The 18,404-nt window shown below is 35.1% G+C and overlaps 1 protein-coding gene across 2 annotated transcripts; it reads left to right on the plus strand.

Annotated features, from left to right (window-relative positions):
• The first annotated feature begins 3,769 nt into the window (after positions 1–3,769).
• On the plus strand, positions 3,770–18,196 carry LOC140790047 (protein SEMI-ROLLED LEAF 2). 2 transcript variants are annotated; one of them, XM_073139957.1, is made up of 20 exons: positions 3,770–3,917; positions 4,028–4,260; positions 4,877–4,951; positions 5,037–5,152; positions 6,532–6,646; positions 7,331–7,456; positions 7,558–7,605; positions 8,165–8,367; positions 8,453–8,649; positions 11,010–11,293; positions 11,507–11,656; positions 12,134–12,532; positions 12,666–12,815; positions 14,114–14,189; positions 14,332–14,456; positions 14,889–15,080; positions 15,198–15,338; positions 16,839–16,973; positions 17,467–17,667; positions 17,776–18,196. In XM_073139957.1, exons 2-20 carry the CDS (start codon positions 4,126–4,128, stop codon positions 17,887–17,889), a joined length of 2,982 nt encoding a protein of 993 aa, XP_072996058.1. In that variant the 5' UTR covers positions 3,770–3,917; positions 4,028–4,125; the 3' UTR covers positions 17,890–18,196. The 2 variants fall into 2 exon arrangements, with proteins under 2 accessions (XP_072996058.1, XP_072996057.1); XM_073139956.1 differs by having other exon boundaries at positions 3,783–3,917; positions 8,450–8,649.
• Positions 18,197–18,404: the final 208 nt, after the last annotated feature.

Genomic DNA, 18,404 nt, shown 5'->3' on the forward strand with positions numbered 1-18,404 from the left:
TAAATCGCCACTGGAGATGGATCTATTTTAAAGAGATTACGAAATATAAGGAAACAATTGAGTAATCTCAAATACAAATAATTTTTATGTGCACAAACTCTAAATCGGATAAAAATCTATAGATTTAAGCTCAGATTGAAATCAATTATTAAAATATACATTAGTTATAAGAAGTTTATAAATCACTTATCGATCTCCACGACTCGATTTATAACGAGTTTATAAATCATTATTTTTTGCAATAGATTTTTAAACTTCAGTAACTTTTGAGGTTGATCATTCAATTTCAGTGACCCTTAAAATATAGTTCTTTTAAATCGAATTGAATAGAAAATTTAATTTCACATCGACTAAAATAGTTGTAGATCTCCAAAAATCTCCCTAAATAAAAGTGGCGAGTAAAGTTTATATTTTCGTAACCCTTAAATTTCTAATTTAGATAAGAACTCTTCGATTCTATAAAATTCCCTAACAAATTGTGATAACATTTGAACACATGTGAAAATCACATTAGAACCCATCTGGACTACTTCAATTCTAATATTGATTTGATATATATATATATATATATAAACCAAATCTTTAAATAAATATTAACCAAACCACAGCGTTTTTTTTACTAAACTTAAAAATTACTAAGCTATTTTCCTCATAACTAAAGAGATTACGGGTTCAACTCCAACCCAAAATAATATTGTAAAAAAATTATTTAGTAATTGGTGGTTTGATATATTGGCTTGTTTCGGTCGATGACTCAGCAGTGTGATTAGCTTGGAGAAATAGCTTGGCAATACAATGACTTAGCAGCATTTAATTCAGAGTAATTATTCGGCGATGCATATGGTTTGAAATTTAGACTAGGCAGCTAAAAATTTAGTGGGACTTAAGTGCTTCTGTATCTAAAAAGAGTTGGCATTTTGTCAGGCTCATATCTAGTTTTTGAGGTTACAAATAAAAAAATAAAAAAAATAAAAAAACTAAGACCCAAAACCCAAAAGTCAGAAATATATATATATTTTTTACCCCCTGAAATAAAATAATTTTTTTGGAAATGGTCTCCTAGCATATGGAATGGTACGGTTTAAGATTCTCCAGGCCACTCGATCAAGTTGGGTAGCTAATCTGCCGCTATAACTTCTGCACATCTCTACGACAAGCTGTCGATTTGTTATTTGTTACAGTTGTCTGCTTCAGAAGCTCTAGTAAATTTAACTGGTAGATTTAGCTGTCTGCTGTTAGAGGGGACAGACGAATGCACAAGAAAATGTCAAAGTACACCCCATTGGACCGAACGGCGCACTAAAGGACACGTGGAGACAACTCAGTGGTTGATACGCCGCAATAAATATACAAGGGAGTGCTCCTCGGATACTATGCAAGTCCAATGTGCGTCAGAAAGAAAGATTGTATACATCCACGAAATGTAGGAACTTCGTGCATACCAACCAGGCAATTGATACCGAACTCCAGAATATTTCATTAAATAAAGATATTTTATTTTTAAAACAATTAAAACGCTATTATTTCTAAAATAATTAAAATATCCTTAATATGACTTAAAGATATTTTTATATATTTTTAATATAGTTAATTTAATTAAGATGTTTGATTAACTTTAATTAACAGATCTGATAGCAAAATATTTTTAACACATATTCGTTAAATTATATGACTCAATTTATAATAATAAAAATGTCCTAAAGTATAATTTTGTTAAAAGAAAGGGCGTTATCGGATAATTTCACTAGTAATAATTAGGATGAACAGACAAAGAGTAGTAGAGGTACTTTCATTTCATGTGAATCCACCGAGGAGAGAAATTTTAAATTCAAAATGCATCGATGGAGACGCCCTCAAGATTCCAACAGCAAGGAAATCCAGTTAATAAGAACAATAGATAGAATAAAGCTGCCGTTTGCTTGATGTGTATTACAAGGAAGCCATTATTTTAAAATATCTTTAAATTTCTATTTAAAAATTGTTACATAAAAGACAACCCCTAGCTGAGCAGTTTGAGTCTATAATAAAATTATAATTTCAGTACTAACAAATTCTAGTAGAATTGATAGATACATTGCTCGTAACCAATAAGGTCATATGTTTAACTCTAATCCTAAATAATATTATGGAGAAATTATTATTTAGTGGTTGGTGGTTTAGTGACTTTGCTTGATTCAATTGATGACTCGACATTGCGATTAGTTTGGAGAAATAGCTTCGAGTAGATTTAAACGTTATTTGGTTCAGAGTAATTTATTCGGCGACGCATATGACTTGAAGCCTAAACTAGATAACTAAAAACTTGGTGAGGCCTAAGTGTCTCCGTATCTAGAGAGGGTTGGCCATTTGTCCGGTCCAAATTTAGCATTTGGACTCATGCATGATAAAAAAAATTATAATTTCAAATTTATTACTAATTTATATTTTAAAAATGATTAGTTACTTTGACTAGTCTACAATTAGCTGAAGAAATTTTTTGATAGACGAAGCTGTCTACTAACTTTTACAAAGGGTTGTATGATTTATTCACTAGTTCACACACACACACACACACACACACACATATATATATATATATATATATATATATATATATATATATAATTGTTAGATAATTAATCGGTCTAAAAAGTAAAACTATTCTTGAAAGTATTTGATATCATAACTATATAATTATCAACCACTTGCTACTTGGGAATTTTGGAGTTCTCTCATTAATGCACTTCGAAGAGCTAAAATATATACATCTATATATAAATGTGGCATATGAACCTTGGATGATTGGAAAACAGTACTTAAATCTATTTCTTTTTTAATGCCGTAGTAGTGGGCATGATTTATTACCAAGTGGGTCCGGTTGTCTGATTTCATCGTGCCTTCCAAGTTACAATGATGTGATTTGAATGACAAAAAAAAAGTTATAATGGTGAGATTAATTAGAAGCTAATCTATCACCTATCTCATATTTTTCACCTTAAGAGAAAAAATAATCCAAAGTACGTTCAAAAGACCGATTTTTTTTAAACAAATATTATTAATTTACCGGAGAGCTTTAACTAATTATCTCAAGATCTGAGAATTTATTTTTAAGCATTACTCCTAAATTAGTTCAGTGTGGCTTCTACTCTTTGTCAGGATCAATTAAGAATTAACTGTGATTTCATGGGTCTGAGGTTGACATCCAACAACATTGGCAGTCTAAGAAAAGATGATTTGGACCCTCAAAATTTTTATATCCATTTGTGAGTTTTGAATAGATTTTTTTTTTTTTTTTTTTTTTGTTGTTGTTGAAAATAAACAGTATCAGTTCAACTAAGCTTTATTTATTTGTGCAGAATAGGTGGTTTTAGGTAAGAATAAAATCACCTATTTGAACATTTATTAGAAGTAAATAAAATAATGAAGAAGAAGGGTAGTACTAGTTTCTTGTTGCCTAATCATACTGATTAGATGCTATAATGCCAGATCTAATAGTATTTATTTTACTTACAATATAAGTTAAGGAATATAATGCAATAGTTTTCAACTTTAAGAGTTGACTTATTTGGACATGCTATTAATCATTTTTTTGCTAGTTAATCAAATTCAATCAAATTTAAGGCAACATAGTCCTTTTTTCAAAATAAAAGAGAGAGAGAATAGTAGCCTCCAAATTTTTGAGAGAGAGAGAGGAGAGAAAGACTACCATCTTTTTTGCAAAAGAGAGAGTGAAGTGTGATGAAGAGAGGTACTATTACTGACAAAAGCTTATTCCAATAGGGAAATCTGAGACCTTGCTTCACGTGGTCTGTCTGCTTCTTTCCCACTTTACCTCTCAAAATTCACCAATTTTCCCCCCCTCAGCTACTTCTCCGTCTCTCTTTCTTCCCTTCGATGGAGGAAATCCACCACCAAATCGATCGCACTCGCAGAACAATGTATGCATTCTAGTCTCCCTTTCTCGGCGCTTCTAGTTTTTCTCCCCCCCTCTCTAGCTCCTTCTTTTTGTTGGGTTTCGGCTAAGATCACTGGTTTGGGCCCTGATCAGGTAAAGGAAGGATCTTTGTTGAATTTTAAGGAAGATTTCGCGGTGGGCTTTTGTTGGTTTCGGTTATTTTTCGGGGGCTTGTCTCCATTGTTGGAGAAATGGGTTTCATCTCACGAAAGCTCTTCCCCTCGTGTGGGAGCATGTGCGTGTGCTGCCCGGCGTTGCGCCCGAGCTCTCGGCGGCCTGTGAAGCGGTACAAGAAGTTGCTCGCCGAGATATTCCCCAAAACGCTTGTAAGATTTCGTTTTGGCCTGTAGTTTAGCAGGAAACTAGTCGCATTTTTCTTGTTATGTCGAATACCTGATGAAGAATTTTAATTTGGTAAGTTTGGTTCGAAATAAATGTTCTGTTTTCTTGACCGTGACGTATTCGATGAAAAATCTAGTTATGAAGTAGCATTTTCAGTTTTAAGTTTTTCTTTTTTTGTTGCATTTCGAGGTGTGCTTGTTTTGGCGATCAAGAAGTTGAACATGATTTGTTGCATTCTCGGCTTTTCCTTTGAGTAAAAGTAAATTTGATAAACTTCCTCAAGAGTCAACTGCAGTGCAAATTCTCGACAAGCTTTACTTCTCGTGAGAGTTAAAACCAGTCACTTAATTACAAAGTATCTTTTGGCCCAAGTGTAATCGAACCCAATATTGAAACTTCAGGCCTTGCAGCCAGTCTCATATGTTAATTGCTAGATTCAGTACTTTGAAGAAAGCGAGAAATCCGATGGTCCGTTGAAATGAAAAAGGCAATTGTAGTGCTAACTGAAATATGATAATTGTCGCAAAAAAAAAGTAAAAGAAAAAAGAAGAGTGTCCAGCACAGGAGGCTCCACTTAACTCTACTCATTTCTTTATGCAGGATGGGCCCTTAAATGAGAGGAAAATCATGAAACTGTGTGAATATGCTGCTAAGAATCCGCTTCGCATCCCGAAGGTTTGGGATATTAAAGTCATCATTCTTTAAAAATAAGTATATGGAAAATTTGTTTGTTATTTAACTTTTCTACACCCTTAAATAGATTGCCAAATTTCTTGAACAAAGGAGTCACAAAGAGCTGCGAGCTGGACATGTCAACTTTGTTATGATTATTACTGAAGCCTACAATAAATTGCTGTACATTTGTAAGGAGCAGATGTAAGTTGTATATTTCTTTTAGCTACTTATTTCAATCTTGTTTATTGGTATTCATAAGTATCTTTTGACCATGTCTTTAGAGGTCAAATAACTTCCTATATTCTGTTTTCCGCCGAGAGAAAATGTCAAAATTTCAAGAACTTTATTGTTTCCTCAGCTTTTGTGGCTTAGCTGTATATTGCCTCATGCTGCTGCTCTTTTAGATGCCTATTTTTCATTCTTTCCTAGCTATTAATCTTGCCAAACATAGAGATATCATAACATGTTATTTGTTTTTTATTTATTCTCTACTGTTACCTCCTTGTGTTACTTACACTCAATGAGGTCTATTGCATAAAAGGGTCTTTAGGCAGTCTTCTTAATATGGCACAACCTTAATTAATTAGAGAACAAACTCTTCTGCACTAGCCGCCTATGGTGTGTCTATGGCAGGCGAGTAGGCATCCTGTTAAGTCCAATTCTCTGCAACTAGCCTACCGCTGTATTGTTGTGGTGCAGATTCTTTGTGATATCAGATTTCAGAAGCTGCTCAAATGCTCCAAAGATTCGTGAAAGCGCGTCAAGTTTAAGTGATTAAAGTTGCCTTCTAGAGACACATCAAGAGCATGTTTAGTTAGCAAATCAGCTACAGTACTTACCTTAAAACCTGAATCTTTATGATATGGATGAATGAATCAAAATGCGACTTCTTAGAATTTTACTACTCTGGTTGTTTTAGTTGGATTGCTTAACCTTTTGCAAAGTCAGACTCTCCATTGTTGCAAGCTGCAACTATGTATACAATGCAACTCCACCAATTGAAAGTAAAAAAGCACTTTATTCTTTCTTATCATTTAAGTAATCTCTTTCTTCTCAATTTTGCACTACTGTTGTTGTCAGGTACAGTGGTGTATAGCTTATTTTTTGGCTTTCTACATACTATAGATATACTCCTTACTCGACCAAACTAAGGGAGCAAATAGTTGATCACATAAAAATTACCTTCAGCTACATATGGCAAAGGTAAATCTGGTGTCTCGATTCCTGAAATTGAAAGATCATTGTGTTAGCAATATATGTAATTATGTATATATTCAATTTCCTTGTACACTACTTTTTCAACTCTTACCCTGAGCCTCAAGGCAGTAGAAGCCCTTCTCTGGAGGAACCATATCACTTCATCTTATATGACACTAAACTTGGATGTGATTCCATATTGAGGGCATACCAAATCTTAGTTGCTTATCTTAATTGTTTATCATTGATGAACATCAAGTGCTGTGGAATTCTGTAGTTATTGTATATTTCCTATTGTAAATATTTCTGTGACAAGTCACATGATTAGTAGAAAATTTTTATGAGATTGGACACTCATTCTTATTGTATGCTATATGGTATAGGGCATATTTTGCTGTCAGCCTGTTGAATGTTATCATGGAGCTTCTGGATAGCAAACAACAAGATGCTATACTAATCCTCGGATGCAAAACTTTGACAAGATTTATCTATAGTCAGGTAAGGCATGAATGAGATGCTAGGCATCTCATAAGGTGTTCTCGTTTTTAAAGATTCCCTAAATATCTCTGAAGTCACTAAGTTTTAAATTTGGGAGATGTCTATACTCCATACATTCTTCACATGTAGCCAACATTGTTCTTTCCCTGTAAACCAACCAGGTTTGGAGATTTGTCTCTTATTATATCTTCATCTTGATTGCTAAAAGTTGAAACAGAAACTCATAGACAAAAGAGGAGAGAGACGTGATAGTGCAAAAATGAAGGAATTTCATGCTTGAGAATGAATAGCTGCATCCAGTTAATTCATGCAAAAATGTTCTCGCAACATACAAATTATACTATGCTTGAAAGGTGGATCACAACATGAATTGGCATTTAGTTTTGCACACATTTCTTCTACTTTCTCAATTTTTTTCTTTTTTGATGTGACATTTGTCTTTGGTGAAGATCTATGAGTAGTTTAACTTGTTCGAATATTCTCATCCTTCTGTAACTTGTTAGGAACTTAGGATTGTAATATCGGTAATGAATTGTGAAGATATTATCTGTATGTGTCCATATTTCATGGGTTTTTGGTGAACATGGGTCTTATTTTACTTGGAGTATTTTGAATCCTTCGTTGCAACCTTCCATTCTATTGTCCTTGTAACATTGCCTTTTCACTGACTCTTAATATGAACAGGCTGATAACACATATGCACGGAATATTGAAAGCTTAGTTTGCAAAGTATGTAACCTTGCACGTGAACATGGAGAGGAACATGATAGTCTTCAGCAGGCTGCAAGCCTGCAATGTTTGTCAGCAATGGTCATTTATCTTTTTGACACCTATTTGATCGTTATACCTTTAATTTTGTTGCTCTTAAGTCTACTTTAGAGGTATACTAACAATCCATTCTTCTATTGCAGGTCTGGTTTATGACAGAATATTCATATATTTTTTCTGATTTTGATGAGGTGATGTATTGTCAGTTTCTTGCTGTTTTGTTATGTGTTATCTCAGAACTCTATATTTAGGTCTTAGATGAAGGCATTTGATAAGTCCTTCATAAACTCTGACTTTACGGCAGCTTGCGACAGAGCAAGCTGTTTAAGCATGCTTCTTGCAACTTGTTACAACTTGGGACAAAGTTGATCTGGACCCATTTTTAGTGTAGCCTATCATAGATGCATCGTATTGAGTAGTGTATATTTTATATTGTCATTGACACACCGAACAGTTATGACAACTGTTTGACCCATCTAAACTAATCTTTTTATCACACAAATCAGTAAGAAACTGTTAAATACCAGTCTAAGTGAAGTGTTAGGAATTTTATCATGTCTACCCAGGTAACCCTGGAAAAAGGCCAGCCACATATGAACACTTGAAACTTGTTCCTAACCATTGCCTTCCCAACAGTATGAAGTTGCTTTGACTTTGTTACATCTAATTTTGTAACATTTGTATGATGTTGTACATAACTTAAGAGTAGTAGACGGATTTCAAATATTAGATCATTTCGTGGTGTTTCAGATCGTCCATTCCATCTTGGAAAATTATCGGATAGATGAACCTGTTGATGGTGATGATGGAAGACATGTTTCACACCATAATTGGGTTGATGAAGTAGTTAGATGTGAAGCAAGAACTGGTGTAATCGTTGGCAGTGATGTCAGCCCAAGCCATACAACCATGAGGCTACGACCAACCACAAACAATTCTTCAAATCTGACTAGGTAGGAAGCTAAATTTTTTGTGAACTGTAATATGATGCAACTTGTTTCATTCTATGGTGAAAAGTTCCCCTATTCGTTAAAGCAGGGAAGAGCGTGAATCACCGGAAGTATGGTCACATATTTGCATACAAAAACTTGCTGAACTAGCTAAAGAAAGTACAACAATGCGCCGCATTTTGGATCCAATGCTTATTTACTTTGACACAGAAAGGCAGTGGGCACCTCGGCATGGGTTGGCTTTGCTTGTATTGTCTGATATGTGTTTGCTAGAGAAGATTTCAGGTAATTTAATCCACCTCTTGCTTCAACAAATCTGTTGCCAGAGATGCTTTATCTGTTACAGAACCGTAAGTGATGGTTTAAGAAATTTAATAAATGCTATTAATCTGGAATGATATAGTTATTTGACTAATCCGTTCTTGGATTGGTGTTGCTCTCTCTATGAATTCATATAATGTTACAAACCCGTCTTTGATGTGGCAGCTATATTTTAGAAGTTTTGGAAAGATAGGATTAAGAGAGGGGGTCATTGTAAAACCTTTTAAATTTAGATACACAGCAAAAAGCAATTCTCTAGCAAGATACACAGTTACACACCCATAAAGTTTACAGGAAACTTAATCATGTGATTCTTGTACTAAATTTATTGCGTCAGGCAGACCTAGAATTGCATTACTTCCTTTTCAACACTTGACCGAAAATATATGTTGGAATGGCAGGCACAGTTGCACGCCATTGCTTCTGTTTGTTCTGCTACATGCACATTACTCCACTTTATTAGTTAACAATGGGGCACTAGCTGCCATAAGCTGGAATTAAGCAGAACAATAATCCTTGATTATCAACCATTTGTTCAAATTTCTCTTCGGTGTGATAATTTTATTTTCTGTTTCTGTATATGTATTTAATTCTATATTCATATGCATATGTACTTTATTTTTATGGATAATTTTTCCTCCTTTTTCTATTATGACCCATTTATTCGCTTGTTTTCATCTTGTAATGCACTAATAGAATGTGTATTCATGTTAAAGATTTTAGGCCTATGTTTTGTTTGTGGCTGGGGCTAGACCCTGAACTTGATTAGGATCCCCCTAACCATGTTCAATAACCAAACACTATTTTATCCATAACCAAATTTACTCCCAAAAAAAGAGAGTAAAAAATGAGTCTAAATTTGATTTCTGATCACATTATAAATTTACCATAGAAATGACTTGTATTTATGTTTTACAAATTTAATAGTAATATTTTGTACTATTTACATGTCTTATCCTCAATTTTCTTAAAAAATACAAATGTTTTCACTCATTTATGTCATATCAAAGTAATAATGACACCTATTTCTAAGCTTTTCTTATATATCTTCAATTTTCCTCCAAAATAAACACATTTCCCTGCAAAAATCTACTAACCACAATAGCTTATAAATTGTTTATTGGCTCGTGTGCTTTTAAACCCATAAGTGGTTGTAAGCCTGCAATAGTTTACTTTCACTTGATTTTAAATGATGTTTGTAATATTGAGATTTTCTTAAAAAAATGTAACCTTACATGCGGGCTTACAAGTGCACACAAAAAAGAAAAACGTTAACCTTGTAGCAGCTTGCTGGCTTCAGCCGCGCAAGTCTGTGGAAAAAAAAGGTTATTTAGTGGTCGGGGGCTTACAAGCCTTAAGCCAGCAACCATGCAGACTTAAGGCTTGTAAACCTGCAAACCTTCAAAACATGAAAAAAAAAAACAACTTATAATTATTGCGGGCCTACAAGCCTTAAGCCCACAACTATGTGGATTTAAGGCTTGTAAGCTCGTAGTCATTTTGATTTCTTTCAAAAAAAAGAAACTATCATTCAAAAACAAAAAATTAGTAATAATATTTAGTACTTACATACTTCAAAGTCGAAGGGTCAAAATGTATTTTGGTCCATTAATGTAACATATCATAAATTTCCCTTTAGAACGAACACTCTTTCACTTTTTTTATGTAACATGAAAGGTAATAATTATACTCATAACTTAGTTCATAACCAAACACTCAATATTCTTAGACTAGTTTAATGTACATAAAATGAGACTAAGAATTAGTTTAGCTAGCCGCGTTCACAGCTTAAACTTAAACCAAATGGATCTGTACAAGTATTGCTATTTTCGTCTTATCTGCCATATTACGTCATCTATGTCTGTTTGGTGCTCAAATATTGTTTCTTCTCCTTTGAATTGCCATATTCTGACTACATAGAAGTGGTGTTTTCTTCTTTTCAATTGTAAGTATTCTTTTCTTGCTGAGGAATGAATCTATAGTTTCTTAGACGGATTTTGTTTAGGGCTCAAGCACTGCATGCTGTCTTGGCTGACCATAGTTTTGATCATGGAGCCAAGCAAAGGCAGCTTCTTTCACCAAGTCTTTTGTTAGGAACTAGCCAGATGTGGTGTTTCAGGGTTTCTTGGCATACTTTGGCCCAAATTGCTTTTCTTTTTTCAGGTTGTGCTATTAAGCCATTTGTTTGGCAGTTCCCAATGGCAGTGCTGTTTTAAGCTCAGTTTCTCTTTCCCCTATGATGTAACAACATACTACATTGTCATGCTCTCTACAATATTAATCATTACATATCTTTATTTATGGGCCCAGTCTTTTGCTTTCAGGAAATGAGCAATTGATTTTGGCTGCTACAATCCGACATCTGGACCACAAAAATGTGGTGCATGACCCTCAGATCAAATCTGATATAATTCAGACTTCCACTTCCTTGGCTCGACAACTAAGGTCACGGGGTATTGTTGCCGATATAGTAATTGTCAGTGACTTGTGCAGACATTTAAGAAAAAGTCTACAGGCTACCGTTGAATCTGCTGGACTTGAAGAATCAAACTTGAATGAGTCACTTCAAAATTCTATTGAGGATTGTCTGTTAGAGATCGTCAAAGGAGTATGTCTTTTGCCCTTCAAACTCCTTTCTCTAATCTGTTTATCCTTTCACTATTACTTTTTCATTTCCCATTCCTCTTAGTGCTGCATTATTAAGTGAATTATCAAATTTATTCTTTCTATCATCATGTTAAAGTATAAACTAATAAATTTTTTTCTCTGATAAAGTCCGTACTTGCGTATGTTAATTATTTTCTGAGTTTTTGTATGCCAGATCAACGACGTACGACCATTATTTGACATGATGACAATAACTCTGGAAAACTTGCTTGCTGTTGCTGCTGTTGCCAGAGCAACAATGGGAAGTCTGCTCATTCTTTCTCACATTATCTCCTTGACATCAATCTATTCACATCCACAGATGGTGAGTTTTTTTTCCTTTCGGTGTGTGTGTAAACTAGTGTCTGCTCATCTCTTTCATCCTTTTCACTTCCACACAATTTTATCTCACTTATGCTTCCTTATGAAAATTATCTGGTAAAAGAGTTTTAAATACAGGACCTTCTGGCCTCTTCTCTAGAGTTGCCTTACTTTATATGGCCATTGATTCCAAATATCTTTTGTTTTGGCATCACTTCCGGAATCAGCAAAACTTCAAACATTAGTTTGTCACGTCCTGATCCATGAAGCTGGCTGCATTAGTGATGTTACTACTTACCGAAGTTCTTAGTCAACATCAAGTTATTTATAGAAGATGGCTTACAAATGTAATCCACATTATTGTCTCTGAAAATAATGTGTTGCTGTGTTTTTCTTATGTTTCACGATCTTCATTTGCGTTACTTTCTCTTTTGTATTTCAGCTGATAACTTCCTTATTTCTCTGGGTCACTGATACGCAGGTGTTTCCAGAGGCACTCCTACTTCAACTATTGAAATCTATGATGCATCCGGATATTGAAACTCGTTTGGGAGCACACCAAATTTTTTCTGCTATTCTCATTCGAGCCCCAAATCATCCAAGGAGCGAATCAGAATATCTCTATGAATCTAAGAAGTGGCAATCTCGAACTACATCAGTATTTGCCTCAGCTACTGCTTTACTTGAAAAACTTCGTAGGGAAAAAGAAAGCTTAAATGCAGATAAGAATGGAAACGTTGCACGCGATGAAATCAAAGAAAGAAAAATGTGTGATGACGAGTGCAAAAGTACTTGGGCCCGCAAGAATTCCTCATACTTTTGCAAGTTGGGTTTCTCTGTTGTCGACAGAATTGCCACTTCCACCAATTTCACTGATATGGTGGGTTATTTACTTATTTATAGTTGATCCATGATAACACCGTAACGCATGATCATGAGCGGCTTATTACTCCTTTTTTTCTGGGATATATTGCTTGACTTATAATCTTTTCATATTTGATGTATGGCTACAGGAAGCAAATATCATCACGTTATCTGAAGATCAAGCAGCTCAATTATTATCTTCCTTCTGGATACAAGCCAATAAGCCAGATAATTTGCCTTCTAACTTTGAAGCTATTGCTCATTCTTTCAGCTTGACGCTTATTTCTTACCGTCTTAAGGTTTGAACCTCTATTTTTCATATTTCGCTGTCAGTCTATTGTCAATATTTTTTACTTTGGGTTTTGTGATTTGCATCTGAGTTGCACTCAAGAATATTTTGGTGTTCATAAGGAATTCATAGACCTGTGAGTTAAACTTATGATTCACTTGAAAAAGAGTATTTTTTTTAATTTTAAAAAGGATTTTTAATTTTAGGATTGATATAGTCCATTTAAGTGTGACCAACTAAGTTCATTATATGCTGCTTGTTTTCAGTGGAAAGTTTTCGTTGGATTTCAGTTCTATTTTCTTGATTTGGTCTGTACTCTGTCACTCTTCTACCTATCGTTGGTTTGTGTACAACTTCAGACTCAAGGATCTTTGATATAACTGATTATATGGATGTAAGATTTGACAAGAATGGACAATCTGCTTCCTAATGCACTTGGTTTCTTTTGCTATACACTCAGTTGCCTATTACATGTTGGATCCTGGCAGCAACAACATATGCATGACCCATTTGGATCACCTTTGTCTATGCTGCTTTTCTTATTCTTGCAGCTTGTATCTGGACTACCTTGTTACACAGAATGCTTGACTTGAATATATAGCTTTGATTAGAGGAGGTTTTTCAGATTACGTCAATCATACTGTCATATCTGGTGACTTCTAAATGGATACGATATGCTTAATTAGTTCCCAGAGAAATAAGAAAATAGTTTGAGAATACAAACTACAAAGGTTATCAGTAATATATAAATAAATAAAATAAGAAAAACAGTAACAACATGAAGGGTAAAGCACAAATTATTCTAGTCACTATTAGATTTCTGAAGTATCCTGAAAGTGACCTATATCTCTTCATCATCATCCTTCAGGGCCTGAAAAAACTTGATCAACCAAAAATATCATTAGAATGTTTGCAAGTTTTAACATGTTTTCTCTCTACACACATGGAAGTAAGATGGACTTTTGTATATGGTGCCTTCAGGGAATGACTTCGCTTTATGAAGTGCCTTTCAGTTAGTTTAATGGCCAATTATATATTGCAGTAACATAGTTGCTCATTAGAATGTTTGCAAGTTGTAACATGTTTTCTCTCTACACACATGGAAGTAAGATGGACTTTTGTACAGGGTGCTTTCAGGGAATGACTTCGCTTTATGAAGTGCCTTTCAGTTAGTTTAATGGCCAATTATATATTGCAGTAACATAATTGCTCATTTCTTTTGTATGAGGAACTGCCGTAAATTTACCTTTTATATCTTTTGGAGCTAGCTTTACATATCCATTTAAGGAAATGTTGTCAATTCTGCAGAATTCAAGCCACAGCAATACGCTGCGAGTTTTCCAGCTACCATTGTCCCTTCGAAATGCTTCTCTAGACCCCAATGGTATGATATATATATATCAGTAACAGTTGATTTGGTCCTTTAGACTCATTCTTTCACTTTCCATAACTTCATCATATGTTTGAATAGTTCTTTACTTATTTCTTTAATTAGTAGTTCAGGTTTGAACCCTTTATTTTTGCAGGGATGCTGCCCCCTCCTTGTCAGAGGTCTCTCTTTACATTGGCAACAAGCATGCTAGCATTTGCAGGAAAAATATATCACATTACTGAGTTGACCGAATCTCTAAAGTTCTTTACATCTTCTAATGTAAGACTATATATTTATTCTTGTTAGTTAGCTGCTTGATTTATGTCAACCCAATAGTGCTAGACATTACGGTTAACTGAGGTGGTTATGGACATTGATCAAGTTAACTCAAGATCCAGCCAAGCTAATGTTATCTCCTAATGACGCATAAGCTCAAGCTATGGGTTTTGTTCATGACTTAGAGATGCAATCTTTCCTTTTATTTACATGTTGTATACATATTTTCGCTGATTATGTACCATTTTCCACATCAAGAAGTTACAAGGCGAGTCAATGACTAACTCTTACTTTGAGTTTATCTTCCTAGTATTATAGATTTCTTCGCAGAATTTTCTAGTGTAAGAAAACAATATGTGAGATTGATGGCTAATTTCCATTAAAATTCATCATGTCTAGCCGTCTCACTTGTCATGTTTATATTTTCTTTTGCAGTTTGACCCTTATCTTCGAATTGCCGAGGACTTGCAGTTATATGTAAGGCTACAGGCAGATCTAAATGAGTTTGGATCTGACAATGATGAGCAAGCAGCTAGATCCACACTTGTTGAATTGAAGAAGAATGCATTTACTTCTGAGGAGCATTTAGTTGACATAATAGCTCGTGCTTTGTCAAATTTAACTAACGTATGTTCTTGCTAAGATAATACTCTTCTCTTTTCATTTGGATTTGTTATTATTAACTGAAGTTAGCCATTGTTAAAAGGTGTGACAGTACTGCCCTTTTCATTTTTACTTCTACAGCTGGAAAGTGATGTATTGTCAAGGCAACTCGGTGAGACTTTTATGCCAGAAGATGTACCTTTGTTTGGGTCAAATCCAGCCCTTGAGTGGGTGAACAACCAAGCTCTTGCATATTCTGAGGAATCACTCTCTTTTGATGAGGTAGATTGCTTCACGTGAAATTTCTTTTGACACCATATTGGATCTTTTAATAATATTTGTAAAACGTGAGTGATGATTCCCAATTTTTTGAAAGATGAACAACATACTACTGTGTTGAAATAGGCTGAATAACTGCCCTATGTAAATATAATATAATCCTTTAATTGCTGCCCTAATCCTATTTATTTAATGAGAACAACAGGGCAGAAGAGGGGTAAATTGCAATAAGAAAGAAATTTTGGGATATAAATTTATACTGTCTTATGATCTGATTTATACTTATTTTTAATGTAAGCCCTTAAGATAAGTCTAATTAAGTCATAGAAGTTTTTATGGTAAGTTTAATTAAGTAATGTAAGCCTTTAAGGCAAATCATAGTTTGAGTCGTATAAACTTTTAGAACTAGTCAGAGTAGAATTCATTGTACTCGATCTCTGTATATAGAGTGGCTAGACTTTGTTTAATCATCCAAGTATCTAAGCAATGGAAAATTATTTTAGCCTTGAGTTTATCTTAGGAGTAAAAGTAAGATAATCCAGGAGTAAAAGTAAATTAATCATAGTCGTTTATTTTCGTAGAAGTAGATTTAACTTAGAACCCTAATTCTACCACCAAATCCTAGCTACCATCACCTTCACTTGCCACCTTATTTTACGGTCGTCCATCACTACCCTTGGCCGTCTGCCACCCTCCGACGACAGTCACAATGTCGAATAATTACCAATTTGTTTAGTTCCGACCTTTCTCCATTGTTTTCATTTTATTTTTTTCACTCGGATCTCAAAATCACGTGAAACCAAAGCCATTAGGTCGGTGACTTCCGATGCTTCCTCCCACAGATCGTTTCAATTTGGTTCGTAACATGATCATGGGACAATTTTATAGTTTAGCCATAGAACTATTCATGCATCATTTTGCATCTCTGCCTCTAGGCTAAGGCCATCTCTTTTCTTTTTCCTTTTTTCTTGTATTGTTTGGTTGATCATGTGAAAGATATGTGATGCGGACATCACTAACCGAACATATTAACGTGTGTGCCAGTGTAGGATGTGGCGATAGTTGATGATCCCTCACGGAGGGATCTAGTTTTGAGTTAGATAATCCTTTTCTTTTAATAAATTGTGTGGTGTGTATGATTATATTTATCTTTTGCAGTTGTTTAGGATGTTTTTTTTTTTGCTTATTGTCATTGTAAGATCTATGTAAAGATCCATTGCTTTTCATTTGGGGTTAATGAAGAATTCTGAGTTAAACCATTCTTGTGATGTTTTGTCTATATTGTGACATTTGGTGTTAAACCATTGTTTAAGGGTGGAGATGTGAAACCCAATTCCTACTTTCTTACATTTTTCATCCACCACCTCCCTTAAAGCTACATCAAACCCATAGTTTTACATCAATATGTGCCCTTTTTATCTCGTATCTCCTCTGTTTTGGTCATTCCACTTCATATGCTACTTGAGGATTGATTGTCAAATCTATTTTGTGCATATACCACAGGAGTGCTCGAGGGCTTCCTCTGTAGATGGTGAAATGGCTGGGGAATCACCAGTCACTGATATTCCAAAATTCATACCAAGGATGCCTACACCATCTATTCCCCAAGTCACAAGTGTTGGCGAACTGCTTGAATCAGTATGTTTCCTCTCTATGTTGTGTTGCATTTGTATCTTTGATATGCTTAGTTTCAGCATATGCTTTGATGATGTGGTTGAATTGGCAAAGAATTTCTGAACAAACTCATCTGCTAGAGCTACAAAACTTGCTTCTAAGAATAGGCATATTTGGTCACCTTTGACCTTAAATAGAAATTAAACAAGAATCTCTTAAGAGAGATTCTTCCGTGACAACCGATGTCTTGTACTTTAATATGTTTAACAAATAAAGTAAGATTAATGAAGTCCTTCCACACTTCAGCTCTGGATAGCTTTTGTGAATCCCAAGACTACATACAAGTATACAACTGCTATAAAGTGTTAAATTTGTTTCAAACATATAATCATTAATCTTGCCCACAAACACACAAGCATGTTGTTAAGATAAAAGTGCAGAACGAACATCATCTTATTGTATCGGTGCCTCAATTTTGACTCCTTTCTGAGTTCCTTTACCTCTTTTGCATGACCAGGCACTCCATGTAGCTGGCCAAGTTGCTGGTGCATCTGTCTCAACCTCTCCACTCCCATATGGTGCAATGACTAGTCAGTGCGAGGCACTTGGCATGGGCACAAGGAAGAAGCTCTCAAGCTGGCTAGTCAGTGGTCACGATTCGACTCATGATAATACTCTGCCGGTGCTTCCCATGGGTCAGCAGTTTGGAATTCAGAGGGTATGGCGCGAAACTAAACTTGCAATCAGTCGATGCTAATATGCTGCCTCTTGCATTATATATTTAAGCCTTCAATGCATGCACTAATAGTCTGTTATGCCGATATAGGCAAATGCGTACGGCTTTGAGAGGGACTATCCTGCATCCTCCGAACCTTGGATGGCCCTAAGGCTTCCTCCGGCCAGCCCTTTTGACAACTTCCTCAAAGCTGCTGGTTACTAATAGCGAAAAGTAGCTGCTACGAGTTGTAAAATACTCCTAACCCCCCCCATGTATCGAATGTATCGAATGCTGTGTTTAGGTAGCCCGAAGTCCTAGTTTCTAGGGTTCTTATCACTGTATCATTTGCTTATTTGCAATGACTACTCTTGTGGTGAATCAATCAAGTAGTGGATCTTGTCTTTGTTGTTGTTGTGATTAACGATGTTTGGGGTTTAGTTGATCTCTGTGATGCTGAGGCTTTGAGATACCTTTGTTTGTAGTTAAAATTGGCAGTAAGAGATTGAGATGGGAAGATAATATTTTGTGATGTGTGGCCTGCAGCAGTGAGTGTATCTTCTACGCATTAGCTTGGAATTTGCAAGAACGTTTTGTCATTTTCCTCTTATATATGACGATGGCTTTTAAAGCAATAAAGCTCTCTCTCTCTCTCTCCCCCTCTCCCAAAACTAGTGCATTGTGATGGCCTTTGTTTGCTTTTCACACCCTACGTTTCCACAAATTTGTGGCTCAGGCCT

The sequence above is a fragment of the Typha latifolia genome, chromosome 6 (assembly GCF_019914945.1).
Source record: "Typha latifolia isolate L0001 chromosome 6, TyphaL0001v2, whole genome shotgun sequence".
Lineage (NCBI taxonomy): Eukaryota > Viridiplantae > Streptophyta > Magnoliopsida > Poales > Typhaceae > Typha > Typha latifolia.